Source organism: Podarcis melisellensis (assembly GCF_964234715.1).
Source record: "Podarcis melisellensis genome assembly, chromosome: 4".
Taxonomy (NCBI): Eukaryota; Metazoa; Chordata; class Lepidosauria; order Squamata; family Lacertidae; genus Podarcis; species Podarcis melisellensis.
Window position 1 is genome coordinate 80,058,302 of NC_138531.1, and position 16,192 is coordinate 80,074,493.

The 16,192-nt window shown below is 47.7% G+C and overlaps 1 protein-coding gene across 1 annotated transcript; it reads right to left on the bottom strand.

The window, feature by feature from the left end:
- Positions 1 to 1,159: 1,159 nt before the first annotated feature.
- On the bottom strand, positions 1,160 to 12,148 carry SHISA2 (shisa family member 2). Its single transcript, XM_081909446.1, has 2 exons — positions 11,825 to 12,148; positions 1,160 to 5,079 (listed from the first exon to the last, which is right to left on the bottom strand). The coding sequence occupies exons 1-2, from the start codon at positions 12,144 to 12,146 to the stop codon at positions 4,526 to 4,528; spliced, it is 876 nt and encodes a 291-aa protein (XP_081765572.1). The 5' UTR covers positions 12,147 to 12,148; the 3' UTR covers positions 1,160 to 4,525.
- Between the last annotated feature and the right edge of the window lie 4,044 nt (positions 12,149 to 16,192).

A 16,192-nucleotide genomic window follows, 5' to 3' on the forward strand; every position in this document is an offset into this window, starting at 1 on the left:
GGCTAAACCCCGGAGGACAAGTTGTGGGTAACCTGGAGGGGAGCCCTAAATGCAAGCGGTGGGTGGAGCCGGAAGCAAAAAGTGGGTGGAGCAATGAATGTGATTCTGACCTTTGTACAGTAGGCTGTATTTCAGGGATTTTTACACACACAGGCAAGCAAGAGGCATCATCACACCTCACAGATCATTCCATGCACTCAAAATCGATTGAGGGTGTGCAGTAGGGCCAATGAACGGGGAATGTGGCCTGGAGAGTTCTGAGGTCCAAACAGAGAGGTCTGGAGGGCCACATCTCCAAACTGCCCCTGAGCTTAATGCTCCCCAGCCCCTTCTCTATGAATGTCTCATCTAGTTTTAAATCATCAAAGCTCATGTCTGCCACCGCCACCACCACCACACCTAGAGACAAAGCAAGGGACCTCTTGGGCTACTTCTATTAGGTATCAACAACTCAAATTATCATCATCCTAAACTTTTAACTGAAGTTGTAGCTCATCATTCCTGACCACTGGCCATGGACTCGGATACATTGGCAAAGAAGAAACACTTTGTATGCATTGTTTTATACGCTCTAACATAAGGTTACCAGATCTTTTTTCAATTAATCCGGGGACACTTTTCAACTTCCTACTAAATAGATGGATTTTGTCAGGAGACTGATTTGTAAATCCGGAGACTGTCCCCAGGAAACGGGGATGTCTGGTAACCTTATTCTAACACTGTGACACCAGATAGAGCTGTGGAGTTCCGTTTTTGCTAACCCAATTTCTCAAAGTTTGCAACACATTTAACTGAAACGCTTCTTTGATGCGTCTAGATCCAGCCCATGCTGGCTGAGGCTGATGGGACTTGAAGTCCAACAAGTCTGGAAGGCCAAAGGTTCCCCATCATTTAACATATACATGCAAATTTTAAGAATTCAATTTCAGTGGAAAACTGAGCCTGCAATCCTATATCCACATACCTGAGGTAAGCCCCACTGAACTCAACAGGACTTCATTTTGAGTTGATTGTTTTAACAGGACTGCACTGAAGTCTCTCCCCATTAAAACCAATGGGATTTATACATTTGGCTGGATCCTGTCTTATCTACATCTCAAACGGTAGATAGCCCTAAAGCAAATGAGAAATGAGTAACAAACTCAAATAGAGAGAAAAATCACACCATAAAATATTTAATATGAAACAAAAGATCTTTTTTTTCTTCACTTGTAAGAATCACTTACTCAAGTGCCCTTTAAGAAATTTAAAAAATTATACCAAACATTAACATTGGTTTTACATTATTATACATGACATATAAAACACCACATGTCACAAACTTTTTTTTATTACAACTCAAAAGCATTTCCCCTGTTCAATGTAAATTAATTTCTACATACTTTTGATTTAACTTATTCATTTTTAAAAAACAACAAGTAAACAAACAGATTCACCTGATTTTCATATAAGTAACATGGCATGTGCAATGAATACAATGAATTCTGGGAAACAGAAGGGTGTGATCCTATTCATTTCTACTCAGAAGTAAGTCCTACTGAGTTCAGTAGGACTTGCTCCCGGGCAATTGTGCACAAGAGTGTAAACTTTTTTTTTTTTCACAAATGGAAAAAGCCAACATCAGACTCTGAGCCCATCTTCCAGAAGTGAAACAGTGGGCCCAATCCAGGAAACTGCTCAGCAACTTCTGTTTCTTTTCAAGCAAACGGCATATCAAGGGCATCCATTGCTCTGCAAGAAATTCCCGGCAGCACTTCTCAAACTGAGAGCTAGACTTTACTAAACAAACATGATAAGCAGGGTAAGGTAGTTGCAAAGGTACCTATTGGACAAGTGTTCTATACCAGTGGTTCTCAAAACCACCATTTGAAAATTGCTGCAGGTCTTGGCAGATCGGTAAACTTCACTTTGCTCTAAAAATCAAAGCACACACGTAAGTCCTATTTAATAGCTAGGGAAATATTAGCTGACTGCAATCAGCACCTTATTGTGAAAATCACAGGTCCTAGGATTCTTTGCCTGTTCAATAAAACTGGCAATGGCCAAAAAGGACCAAGTCTTCACCATCAAAATAAAAATAAAAATCAAGTGCACGAGTGAGCATGGATATCCTTGCAACCACATGAATGAAGTTTATAGACCACAAACCAACATTTGGGAGCCTCTGATCTAGACCTTGTAGCACTCTGAGGACAACAAGCAGCAGAAACAATTAATTCAATTAATTCTTATGGGTGCAAAAGCACTTATGCACACATGAAAGAGCTGCATGGGGTAAATTCCATTTAGTTCAGTTCCCTGGAGCAGACTATGCTGGTGCAATGTGCCCATGCACTTCTCTTTCATTGTTCAAGAGCATCTCTTTCTCCTGAATTTTTCTCTTGTGCACAGAGCATCAGGGGTGAGGCAGGAGGGACAAAACCTTGGCACAGTGTCAATATGTAAGTGTCAAACTTCAGCAGACAATATAATGAATTATATTGCTACATAGTGGTGTGGGTTTTTTGGTGGTTTTTTAACGAGAAAGCAAATCCTGGATTTCTGAAGCACGAAATACATTAACAATTAACACAGACCTTCTGCTTCTTTTATAATGACTGCCAGAAACTTAGCTGCTGATACAGATTAAATCAACCCGGTTTAGTGCAATATCATCCCTTGAGTCGCCCAAAGACCTTTACATCATACGGAATTATTTCGCTAATGAATGAATATGTACACAACGGAAATGTGTGGTGACGTCACGCTTCTAATACTTTTACAGGCAGCAACTGGTGGTTAGGTGCGTCTGATATGTGCATGACTACATGCACACGCATTGCGCTGAACCAGGAAGGGATTCAAAAACGTCACAAAAAGGGGTGGGTGGAAAGGGGCGGGGGGAGCACAGGGTGTTTGCAGGCTTTTTCAATGGGTGCTCCAATTGTGCACGATTTCGTGCAAGCATGCAATGACCCAGAGAGCAACCCCCGTGCAACCGGGGAATTCTCTGTACTTTGACAAAAAGAGGTTTTCCAGGGAGACACCTTTTCTACCTCTGCAAGTCTTTCCCTGCTCTGTTGTTTGGGCTGACCACTTCTATCTGCGTCAGATACGAATCCCATTTCCATGTGGTCCAAGGCACCAGGATCTGTCCATTGAACTAGAAATAGAGACAAGGAGCCATGCTGGGAAAAACGTCTTGGCTGCAACCCACTTAAATCTCACGCCACCAATGCCCAAATTCCAAAGGCGTTTTTTGAGCACTGCAAGTGGCGTTTGCAAACAAATGCAGCTACACTTTTGTTGGCATGCGCAAAGAAAACGGGTACTGAGGCTATTGTGGGTACTTCAGCTGGAATAAAAGCGAACCCTTCACATTCACTTCTGCTTTGAAAATCGCTGAGGTAAGCCACACGTCTGCAAAATGCTCGGCTCCTGAGCATCACCAAGATCCAAAGAAGTATGTAGCTACATCCACACACCTGAATGGCTTCTGGGCTTGAGCTTCTCAAACAGCTCCCTTACCAATACCACATGGCCAACTGTTTCACGATGCAAAAGCAGGCTTTCAAAAGCAGTGTGTGATATGGCAAAGGGTGTAGGTAAGATACTAGGAACACAGAAAGCCGTCTTATATGAAGTCACAGCTGTTTGTCCACCTAGCCCAGTGCTGCCTACCCTGATTGCAGGCTATCAGGTAGAGGGTCCTTCCTTCATCTGCTGCCTGGTCCTTTAATAGGGATGGGGAGGCTCTCCAGATGTTGCTGGACTGCAACTCCCATAATCCCTGACCACTGGCCATGCTGATGGGAGTTGGGAGTCTAGAAACAACTGGGGGACCTCAGGACAACTATCCCCGCTTTTTTTAAAAAAAAACAAGAACAATTGGATATGTGAGGGTTTAAACACGGGACCTTCTGCATGCCAAGCATGCGCCCTACCACTGAGCTATGGTCCCTCCCTGTAATTTCAAGTCAAACTTCTAGGACTATGTAACTAACCAGGATTGCACTGTTCATCCTTCTGTCGTCAGTGTGATTGTCGGAACAGCAATACGAAGGGTAGTTAAAACTCTGGGGGAAAGACACTTCTAAAACAATTATTTCATACCATGTAACAAGCTGGTTTTCTATTCACTAGGTAAATACCATCGACTGTGTAGCACCTTCAAGGGCACTTAGTGGCTCAGGCATTTAATCACTCACACTCACACACACACACTTGTCTAACCGAAATGTAGTTGCCTCTTCAGCATAATCCTTTGCCCCTGTAAATCATGCACTGGAATGGAAGCATTATCTGGAAATGTTAAATCAAAGGTATCCTCATACAGTTCTTTTGGCAACTGAACTGAACGAAAAGAAAACCGTCTATAAATACTGTCCCGACATGCATGAGCCTTCCAAAATTATTTACAAATGAAGTTCGGCAAGCTTCTTTCCAAAAGCCTTCCTTTCCTCTGCTCACAGTCTGTTGCGGCAATATTTTTATTTTGTTTCTTTTTTTGCTCGGGTGTCTGTTGTTGTTTCTTCCCTCCTTTGCGCTACACAGTCACTGCTGGGTACATCTTCTGTTCGCTATTGCTGTGGGGATAAGGAGACTGAATTGGCCTGTATCCACTTTGCAGGCCGTCAAGGAAAGTGGGCACAGGGGCCATGGGCATAGAGTCGTGCGGTACAGCGTAACCCACATACTGTGGGTGCAAATACTGGCCTTGGTGAGGCACTATCTGCGTAGCCTGCTGGCAGTTCAGTACTGAGAAATTAGTAGGCATGTTGACGTATACATTATTCATGGTCCCTTCTGGTAAACAGCAGTTGGTTTGCGACCTGGTAGGGGGAGGCCTGGCACCTGAGTTGGCACTGGAGCTGGAGCTGGCAGCGGTGCTTGATTGACGTGACGAGGATCCGCGGGAGGTGCTGGCACTTGGGATCATGGGAATAGTCTCCATTATCCGGTTGCCTCCAGGAGGCCGGCTCTGCTGGGGCTCTTGCTTGGGGCGCAGGCAGCGGCAGCAGCAAGCTGCTACGAGGGACCCCAAGATGATGAACGCCACGAAAACAGAGCCCACGATAAGGAAGGGCACGTAGATAGGCACTGCCAACAGAAAAGAAAAACTCTTTTAAGGAAACAAAGAGGCAAGCAAGTTGTTTATTGAAAGCGAATAGTAAGCGGAGAGGGTAGTAGCTGTTTTTCCTTCGTTCTTTAGTCACAGCCAGCGTAGCATAATGGTTAGGGTGTTAGACTAGGACCCAGGAGGCCAAGGTTCAAATCCCCGCTCAGCCGTGCAGCTGACTGGGCGAACTTGGGCAAGTCACCCTCTCTCAGCCTAACCTACCTCACAGGGTTGTTGCGAGGGCAACATGGAGAAGGGAAGAAGTATCGAGCATATGGTATAATCCTGTTGTGCTTTTCCCCCCACGGTCATTCCACGTATTTGACAGCCACTGTGAGAAACACACTGCATGCCAAGATCATGTCATCCGGCTTCCATTACTAGAGAGGAGAGGTGACTCAACCCAAGCATGCCATTTTTGGTGGCACCACCATATTTTGGGTAACACCCAGTTCTGCCCTTGTAGTAGTAATAGTAGTAGTAGTAGTAGTACCTCCTGTTACATACTTGCGAACACTTCGGGTTATGAGCTCCGCTAACCCGGAAGTAGATGCTCCCGGTTGTGAACTTTGCCCCAGGATACAAGCAGAAGTCACGCGCCGGAAGCGCAGCAGCAGCAGGAGGCGGCATTAGCGAAAGTGCGTCTCATGTTAAGAACAGTTTCGAGTTAAGAACAGACCTCCAGAACGAATTAAGTTCCTAACTGGAGGTACCACTGTAGTAGTAGTAGTAGTAGTAATATTATTATTAATAATAATAAATTTATGTATACCCCAGCCACTCTGGGCGGCTCCCAACAGAATATTAAAAATACAATAAAACATCAAACATCTCTAAATCTAAGCCTTCAGATGTCTTCTAAAAGCCAGATAGTTGTTTATTTCCTTGACATCTGATGGGAGGGCATTCCACAGGGCAGGTGCCACTACCGAGAAGGCCCTCTGCCTGGTTCTCATTATACCTGTGTGCAAGTGGCCTCTTGAAATTATTCACCCTACCTGTGAAACTCCAGGGAAACTGGAGAAACGGCATTTCACTGAAATGCCACAACTTTTGGAGGGGAGTGGGACTCTGCAGTTGGCCATGGCAGGAGCTTAAAGCCATCTTAAAAGTTTTCATTTGTGACAACTACGAGCAGCAGCAGAAGCAATTTTGCTGGAAAGCTGGCCAACAATGGGCTGCTTCCTCCGCTGAGTGGGGCATTGTTCAAGGGGCTTGAACGGGAGTGGAATAGCAGACACCATGGGGATGGGTGAGTAAAAGTGGGACACAGATATTTAGTAAGGAAAAAAGTCCACTAACGGATTTCAGCTCTTCTCTAGTTCACACTAAATTGCCTTGTTGCTTTCTTATGGTCCCTGCATTACAAGATAAAGGTAAAGGGACCCCTGACCATTAGGTCCAGTTGTGACCGACTCTGGGGTTGCGGCGTTCATCTCGCTTTATTGGCCGAGGGAGCCGGCGTACAGCTTCCGGGTCATGTGGCCAGCATGACTAAGCCGCTTCTGGCAAACCAGAGCAGTGCATGGAAACGCTGTTTACCTTCCCGCCTGAGTGGTACCTATTTATGTACTTGCACATGCTTTCGAACTGCTAGGTTGGCAGGAGCAGGAACTGAGCAACGGGAGCTCACCCCGTCGCGGGGATTCGAACCACCGACCTTCTGATCGGCAAGTCCTAGGCTCTGTGGTTTAACCTACAGCGCCACCTGCGTACCTGCATTGCAAGATATGAGAGGAGAAAAACCACATCTCTTTTAACATGAAGGCATCAATCTTGTGCACAATTACCTGGGAGTAAACAGGCAAACTCAGTGAGACTCACATCTGAAGAGATATGTACACGACAGCACTGCTGCAAAGTCTATAAAGCTGGCTCAATACAGCAATGAACTACTAGAGAAAGGTGGTTTATAGTGAAGTGTTGCTGTTCTTTTTGTAAGTAAACCCTGAAGCTCTGCTGTTGTGCAATCTCTCCATTAATTTCAATGGGGAACAGGCACCCTGTTACAAACCTTATTGAAATTAATGCTCTCGCTGCAACAAGCACACTTTCCGGGAGTAAACCAGCTCTAATTATAACATAACTTCAGGCTAGTTCTGATGTGTTTAGGATTCATGAACAGCAGGGGAAGCGCTGGAAAGCAACCAGGGCTTTCCCAAAGAGAGCTGAAGTTTACCTTTTGAAATCCAATCACATAAATACATGATTAGGAAGTGGCGCTCTGTTTATTCACACAGCAACAGGTAGGGTTTGGAGGCGAAATGAAGTGTCACGTTGCTTGGGGGGGGGCGGTTCCCTCCCCCAGAACAACTTGTCTTTGCTGGGATTTTTTTGTTTAAATTGGGAGACAAAAATCAAGGCATGCTAGGATGTCAGGTCTGAAATACAACTCATCTTGAGATATTCTGGGTAATGCTGCCACCTAGAATACTGAGGCTAACGCACCATATCCTATCAAAACAGGAATAAAAGGGAAACTCAGAATTCTGACATTTGTAAAGCATGAATGAATGGCAAAGTAACATTGCAGCTGTGCACTCAAGCCACTGATGCCTGCCTATTCCCCACTTTCCTCTATTTCAGCAGCTACACAAAGAGGAACAGCTTGTATCATATTGTATATCAGCTTGTATACAATCTCTTCTGTTTCAGAATCATTTTATTCTCTTCCCCCTGAACAACAAGATAAGAACAATCTACAGTGGATCTCGGATTACCTACTTAATTCGCTCCGGAGGTCCGTACTTAACCTGAAACTGTTCTTAACCTGAAGCACCACTTTAGCTGATGGGGCCTCCTGCTGCTGCTGCACTATCGGAGCACGATTTCTGTTCTCACCCTGAAGCAAAGTTCTTAACCTGAAGCACTATTTCTGGGTTAGCGGAATCTGTAACCTAAAGCGTATGTAACCTGAAATGTATGTAACCCGAGGTACCACTGTATATGGTTACAAACTAGTACGGTGACTGTTCATTGCTGCTCTGAGAGTAGCTGGAGATGTGCATTCCCTTCACCTTAACACAGTGGCTAAGAGACTGAATTGGGAAGTCTTGGTTCAAATTCCACCTGTGCCATAAAGCTCAGTAAGCAGCCTCAGGAAATACGGCTATCTCTTAGCCCAGGGAAAACCAAAATGGAGTCCTCCATATGTACAGTGGTACCTCGGGTTAAGTACTTAATTTGTTCCGGAGGTCCGTTCTTAACCTGAAACTGTTCTTAACCTGAAGCATCACTTTAGCTAATGGGGCCTCCTGCTGCCGCCGTGGCACAATTTCTGTTCTCATCCTGAAGCAAAGTTCTTAACCCGAGGTACTATTTCTGGGTTAGCGGAGTCTGTAACCTGAAGCGTATGTAACCCAAGGTACCACTGTAGTTGGATATCATCCTCAGCCAGCACGATCAATGTTCACGGATGATGAGAGCAGCAGTTGAAAACGTTGGGAGGGTACCACGTTGGCTACCCCAGTCTTACGAGGGCCTGCTTCCTGATTGACTCACAGGTAAACCTGCTTCAGATCCTGGCTGTTTTCCATAACTTGGCTCTTCCCACTGAACGAAGTTGTCATTGCTATAGTTGAGATAATAATCACTGCTACTACTATGACTACCTGCATCACAACATGGATGGGAAGGCTCATCCAAACTGTGCAACCTGAACTGAGCATTTGGAACTGCTTTGCACAGGATCATCCAAAAGGTGATTTGCATGCCTTATTGGATGAGCTGTGTCCTGTACAGATCCCAATTCAATAACGTTCCTTCCCGAATTTAGGCTGTTGTGGGTGGGGCAGTGAGTCAAGCTGGTAGCAGGAAGACCCAGGTTGAAATTCGCACTTAGCCACAAGGTTAATATTTCCCCTCTATTTGCTTATGATATAGCAAAAGAACTGTTGTGAGGCTAAGGTACTCTGTTGCCCAGTTAAAGAAATCTTAAGTCAGTCATATCAGTTTTACATGATTAGCGAGTTACTGTAATTTATTAAATTTGAATGCAAATTTAAAAAATAATAAAAATCAGTTCAGAAGGAAGCTGCATAATTTCTATGGTTAGGGTCTAGATGGGCCATTTCACAAATGGAAGAGCTCCATTCATGGAACACACTGAGGTCCAGTGGAGACTCCCTGCTTATTCCTGCACCCACCTGTCAATCACCCCCTATGCAACCTCTTTATGCTGCTCTGGGGAAGCTCTCCCACAACAGCTTTCCAGGAATAGCAAGGGAAGGAGGACATCGCAAAGACCACACACTGCCCCCTTCCTTCAGCAAGAGCAGAACTCCACTGAGAGCATCCCTGGACCCAACCCTTTCATTTCAGATGACACACTCAGGACACAACAAGCCTCTTCTTAGAAGTCAAGCTCCCAGTTGTGCATGCAATAAAAGAAAGATGGAGATGACTCTTCTAAGGCGATGTTTGCCACCTACAGTTTTTATTATTACTTGCATTATGATTTTTTTTGAAGATGAGCATTAAGAAAAAAGCCTCATTACTCAGAGACTGGAAACTTAAGTGTTATTACGTTTTGATGAACAGTGCTTCATAAAAATCCTATGCGCATCGCGTAAGACCTACTGATTTCAGTGGAACTTGAGTTGAGGTATTGGTCACTACCCAGCAAGGAAGTACTCTTGGGCTCACTGAAGTCAACAGCTTAGCTGCACGCAACTCTAGCCTGTTTTATAACCACTGTGCTTATTAGCAGGGTGTTTGTCACCTCATCTATGTTCTCAAAAATACTTTGGCAGCACTGTATACACTTTAGTTTAAAGTCATTAAAGTTATAATGGCTTCGTAAGAAGGTGGACTGCAGTGCTCAGCTCCAGAATTTTTGAACTTATTTTGAAATTCTTAGTGGGCTGTCATAGCTCATTAAAATAATTACATCATGAGTAAATAAAATGAAAATGTGATCTGGCCAAAGTTTTAAATCCCATTTATTTCAGTAGGAGAGTTCAGCAGAGTGCGTTTAGCTTTGTGCTTCTCTTTCCCTCTGAAAGCAGTAAGGCTTACAGTCCTACATGTGTCCACTCAGAGGTAAGGCCAGTTGAGTTAAGTCAGTGATGGCCAAACTTGGCCCTCCAGCTGTTTTGGGACTACAACTCCCATCATCCCTAGCTAACAGGACCAGTGGTCAGGGATGATGGGAACTGTAGTCTCAAAAACATCTGGAGGGCCGAGTTTGCCTATGCCTGTTCTTAATATTCATGCACACAAGCAGGAATGCCAGCTTGGCCCTGCAACCACAGGTGCATGGGGCCATGGGTGTCATGCAGCGTTCATGACCCTAGTAGTGAAATTTGTGGGTGCCTGGCCCCTTCATGGGGAATTTTGTGGGTGCTCAGGCACCCCAGGGAGTTGGCACCTATGCACAAAAGGAGCAATTTGCAATAACTAACCAACTTCCCACTTCAAGGAAAATAAACTGGCTATTACTTCCTCAGTGTATCAGCATGGAAAAGATCCACCTATTTGTTTATTTCTCTCCCCCCCCCCAAAGCCCTGAGGAATGGAAGGTTTTCCAACTGTGGGAACTGAGAAAGGGAAGGGGAGGTTGCTGCTTCACATGCTTCATCGTCTCGAGAAAAACAACACCAATCATTAATGAAAGCACCAAGGTAACATTGACTTCTGTTGGTATATAAACAGGGCCAGGGGCACTTTTTGAGTGGCCGCTACCCGATGGCCCCCATATTGCAATTAACACTCTGGCACTGCTAAACTTGATAGTGGGCAAAGGGAAGGATGAGTTTGAGGGAAAAGGCAGGGTAGAAGGTACCTACCTACAAAGCCCAGAAAGGACGTCGTAAGATTTAAAAATGTCTTTCAGCCCTGCATCAACAACATTCCTCTGCACCTAAACAGCACGTGAGAAAGGCTCAAGTACATGTCTTTAGTGTCATGCATGAACCTGGCCCTGAAGCAGCTTGAGAATTACCATTTTGAACAGAAATCCTAAATAGGTTGCAACTTGCATAGTCCACAATATTTTTTTTAAAAGTTCTTTCCACCCCACAAGAACAACATTCACAAGTGGCACATGCCATGCCTTATGCATGCCACATGGGTAAACCCCGAGAGACTAGTCAAGTGCTGCATTGATAGACTTGCTAAAGAAACTTCTTTGTGTTAAGTGGGCAGGTGAGAGGTGGGTGGGTAGAAATCAATTGTCTGCGGTATTAATAAGCACAGCAGAAGAGTACCTTGTTCTCAGAGTCTGTGGTAGAATCTATGTACATATTAAAAACACTGTGAAAATGCTTTTTAAAAAAAGTTTCAAAAAATACAATGGATTTTGCATAGCTCACTGTTGCCATCTAGTGTCACATTTGTATATTGCACTTTACAACACATTAAAAACGTTTTATTTGCAGCTGTGTGGATGAGTCCTGTGTGTGTATCTTCCCTGAGTGTAGGATAATAATAATTCTGGGTCTTGAGACAAGATGGGGGCTAAGATCTAGGAATAGATGGGTCGTTTCCTTTTTAAAGAAAGCAATGCAATAATGATAAATATGGGAAGGGCTGTAGCTCAGTGGCAGGGCAGCTGCTTGGCGTGCAGAAGGTACTGAGTGCAATTCCAGGTCGTGCTGGGAGAGACTCTGAAATCCTGGGGCTGCTACTGCCTGTCAGTGTAGGCAATACTAAGTCCAACCAAACTAGTTCACTCAACATTAGGCAAGGAGGCAGCTGCCCGTGTCCCTCCCCTCTTCCGCTTTGTACCTGCTGCGCCGTCGGGGATGTCCTTGTCGGGCCGGCCGTGCTCGGCTCCCCCTTGCTGCCGGTCGTTGTCGCAGACGCCCTGGTCCAGGCGGGCCTCCGGGCGGGAGCAGCAGTAGCGAAGGGCGCACGTGCCGCAGCAGATGGTGGCGTCGCCGTCGTCGAAGTGCTCCGGGCACTGGAAGCCGTCGCGCCAAGTCGCCCCGTCCTGCCAGCCGTGGCAATACTCGCCGCTGGCCCGCGCGCTCGCCGCCAGCCCCACAAGCAGCAGCAGCAGCAGCGACGCCCCGGGCCGCCCTCCCAGAGAACAGCGCCCCCTCCACATGGCACCGCGAGGGGGCGGCAGCAGGCGGCGCCCGCAGGCGGGCCTCGGAAACCAGGCAGGCGCCCCTCTCCTCACAGCCTGGGTCGAGGCACAAACGAGGCACACTCAGTGAGTGTGCGGGGAGGGGGGCGCGTGTGAATGCAGCAGCTGCGGGTGGTTATGTAGACACGTGTGTGCCACAAGCCCCGCTGTGCGGAAAGCACGTGGCCGTGGGAGGTGGGGGACAGCCACGCGTGAGAGATTGGCGCCGCGTGTCCAGGGTCGCCTCGCCTGAAAATGGGCGCGCCAAGTCAGTATAGGATATGCAGCCGGCGAGCCCTCAAGAAGCCGACTTGTGAGGGGCGCTAGGAACAAAGTCCCGCAGTTGCTGGGCAGGAGAAAGGAGCGCAGAGAAATATCCAAGCTCCCAGAAAGGGCTCAAGTCCGGCTGAAGTAGCGCGCTAGCCTCCCGGAGCCCGTCCCTTCGCCGGCGACGGGCAGCAAGCGCAGCCCTCGAGAAAGAGTCCAGCCTGTCTGTCAAGCCCCACGGAATCCCGGACAATCTCCTAAGAGGAGGAAGCGGCGCCCCACGGCGGAGTCATTCGGCGCTAATGGAGGTGGCGCCTTTGCTGCTCTGGGTACTGCGGCGCGAACAGTTGACTGTCGGCGAGGCGCCTGGGAATCCCGCGCGGGACCTTCCCTGCTCAGCAACCCGAGCCGAGGCGCCGAGGGGAGGAGCGCGACGAGGGAGCCGGCCGAGCCGCCGGCCGCTCGTCGAAGAGGCAGCGACCCCCACAGCCTAGTTCTGCAGCCGGGAGGGCAGGAGAACCCGGGCTGTGGCGGGTGAAGAGATGCCCCCGGGTAGGCGGGACGGAGCCAGGCGCTCCGGCAACCATAACACAGCGAGGGTCCGAGGGGGCGCCTGGCGCGCGCCTGCGGCGAGACGAGTCCGTGGGCAGGCGGGAGACCCTCCGAGGGAGACCCCAGCCACTGCCGCCGCCGCCGCCACAGCGGAGCGTCACTCCCCTTCCTGGCGCTTCGCCTTCTACCCGCGCGCACCGTCGCGGCTGCGCCTCGTTTGGCCCCCGTCTGCCCAAGTAAGTCCCGGCAGGGAGGTCCCGCTCGCCTAGGAGTCGTTGCTCCTGGTCCGCATCTCGCGCCGGCCTTCCAGGCAGTCAACTCCGACTTCGGGGCAGCGCCGCGGGTATAAGTGGAGCCGGGAAGGAGTTCTGGAGTGAGGAGTTTCCCTTCCTTGCCTCTGGTTCTGCCTCCTCTGCGCTCTGCTTGGAGAGGCCAGCAGGAAACTCCGGCGGTCTGGCTTTTTCCAACGCGAGCAACAAACTCTGCTTCTATCCAGCCAGCCCTGCTCGGCACGCCACCAGCAGCGCCTGCACACAACTCCAGGCTCCGTTTCCTGGAGCTACTGGCTGGCTGCTTGTGCGCGCGCGGGGCTCCCTTCGCTACTCCCTCGCTTTCTCTGTTATTATAGGCACCCTGCTCTCGCCCGGCGCGCATGCGCCTGCAGGCCGGCGGCGCTCAAGTCCTCCCCTTTTCCTAGCGAATGCCGGAGAGATCTTCGTTTTCTTCTCACCGGCTCTACAGACAGGAGAAAGCTGGTGGAAAGGGATGGGCAGCGAACAGTAGACAGGTCGTAAAGCAGATGCGTGTTAACTCTCCAGGACGTGGGGGGACGGGGGTTTAAGATGCTCTCTTGTTACTCCCTTCGCCTGCCTTGCAGCCGAGGTTGAAAATGACCAGGAGTCTGGCACACACCCGGCCAAAAAGTTGCTGGAGCTCCAACTCCGCAGGGGCGCCTCCTCTGAGTTCTGCCACTTCCAGGGTGAGAATGTAACTGGGAAGTGTGCGAGCAAGAGAAGGCAGATGTTGTTCCTACTTCCTTCCTCTTTGGGCAGTGCCACCTAGAGAGAAAGTAGGAGTAGCCCAGGAATTCTCAAAAGTGTGGGAATGGTGGCATAAGCATCAGTTTCACAGCAAACACTGCCATATGCTCTTTGCACTTAAAACAGCACGGTGAAGTCTCCTTTGGATGTGGGGACACTGAAGTTGCACTGCAATTTGATAAGATTTGCTTTATACTAGCAGAGCGCAAGTGGAGACAAGAGTGCCACTCCTATATGATCAGCGTTCTTGTGGCACCTTAAAGCCACAAATGTTTATCATGACAAGCGTTCATGGACTAGAGTTCCCTTCAGCAGATGCATGAAATGTAACTCTCAGTTGCAGATACAGCTGTGTTGGTCTGCCGTAGAAGAAGTGTATCTGAAGAAGTGTACATGCACACAAAAGCTCATACCAATAGCAAACTTAGTTGGTCTCTAAGGCGCGACTGGAAGGAATTTTTTTATTGTGTCTCAGTTGCATATATACAGGGTGAGTATTTTTAAATAGGCCCCGTGGAACATGTGTACTCTGTAACCATGGGGCCTCTTTTAAAAGACTCACCCTGTACAATGACTCTTGACGTTCCATCATCCCTGTAATTTTTGTAGTTGTAAGATTGTATTCTGCAGAAGAGACACAGAATGAGAGAGGAGCCATGGTTGGTCTCTTTAATTATGATGTCAGGATTGCTTCCGAGCCTGTGGATGGCGTCAGGTTCTGCTTGGCTGAGATCATGTGGTAAAACTATTTTGTTTGCTGATGACCTCATTATGAGCATGGCAGTGGAGGCACTCTTGCGTCAAAAGCCAGTCCTGTCTTGAGACCCTCTGGACAGTTCGGTGTGCAGTTTGTTTTCCGCGTGGCATTGAGACAATGTTTGCAGTATGCAATGGCAGACTTAGGGCTTTCAAATTTCAGTGGCACCCTGTGCCTCTTGCCTTCTAAGTCTTTGTTGCAGCGCCCCCTGCAGCTCCCTCGCAGCTCTCCCCTAACTCCACAGCTTGTCAGCGTACCTCATGGTACCTGCCTTTGAGATCAGTTATAATGACGACTCGGCTCTGAGAGATAAACAGCTGGATCCTTCAGTTAAACCTTTTGAGAGGATGAAATGTGTTTCTGTTTTCCTTGCCTTCTAAATATTTTATTGTTCTCTGGGCAGGTACTGGTTGTTTGTTGGTTCTCGTTGAATTTTGCTATGTTGGACTTATTTAAACCGGCCAGTTTTTGGCGATTTTTTTCATTGTGTGTTTGTTAATGCTTGCTTTTAATGAAACTGTATCATTCGTATTAACGTAAACCTCGGTAGGAAGGCTGTAATCTGGGAAGCTGACGGAGAAATATCTGAAATAAAGCAAACCCCAGTTCAGGGATTCCCAAAGAGGCCATTCACCTCAAGGTGCTGAAGGTCACAGCATGGCCCCCTGCCTCTCTCTTCCTCTCTTCAAAAACTGTCACACTTGCCAAATCAAGCTATGGTTTTCCCAGTAGTGATGTATGGGAGTGAGAGCTGGACCATAAAGAAGTCTGATCGCCAAATAATTGATGCTTTTGAATTATGGTGCTGGAGGAGACTCTTGAGAGTCCCATGGGCTGCAAGAGCCTATCCATTCTTAAGGAAATCAACCCTGAGTGCTCACTGGAAGGACAGATCCTGAAGCTGAGGCTCCAATACTTTGGCCACCTCATGAGAAGAGAAGACTCCCTGGAAAAGACCCTGATGTTGGGAAAGATTGAGGACACAAGGAGAAGGGGACGACAGAGGACAAGATGGTTGGACAGTGTTCTCAAAACTATCAGCATGAGTTTGACCAAACTGCGGGAGGCAGTGGAAGACAGGTGTGCCTGGTGTGCTCTGGTCCATGGGGTCAGGAAGAGTCAGACAGACTAAACAAAAACAACAACAACAAAATCCTCATTCCAGACACATACCCCGAAAAGGGGAACTGCCCATTCAGAGAAATATCCACAGCCATCATGGAACATTAAGGTTCTTTTGTCAAGCCTTCCTGAGTCGCTTAGGCAAAACCAGTGATCAAGCAGCAAACTCATAAGGTCACACTGGGCGCATTGTGCAGAAAAGCCTTTTGTCTACAGCTGAGAGTGAGGGGCATTTAAAACAAACCAGATTCCCTACGTAGGCGTAATAGGAAATTGCATGTACCGTG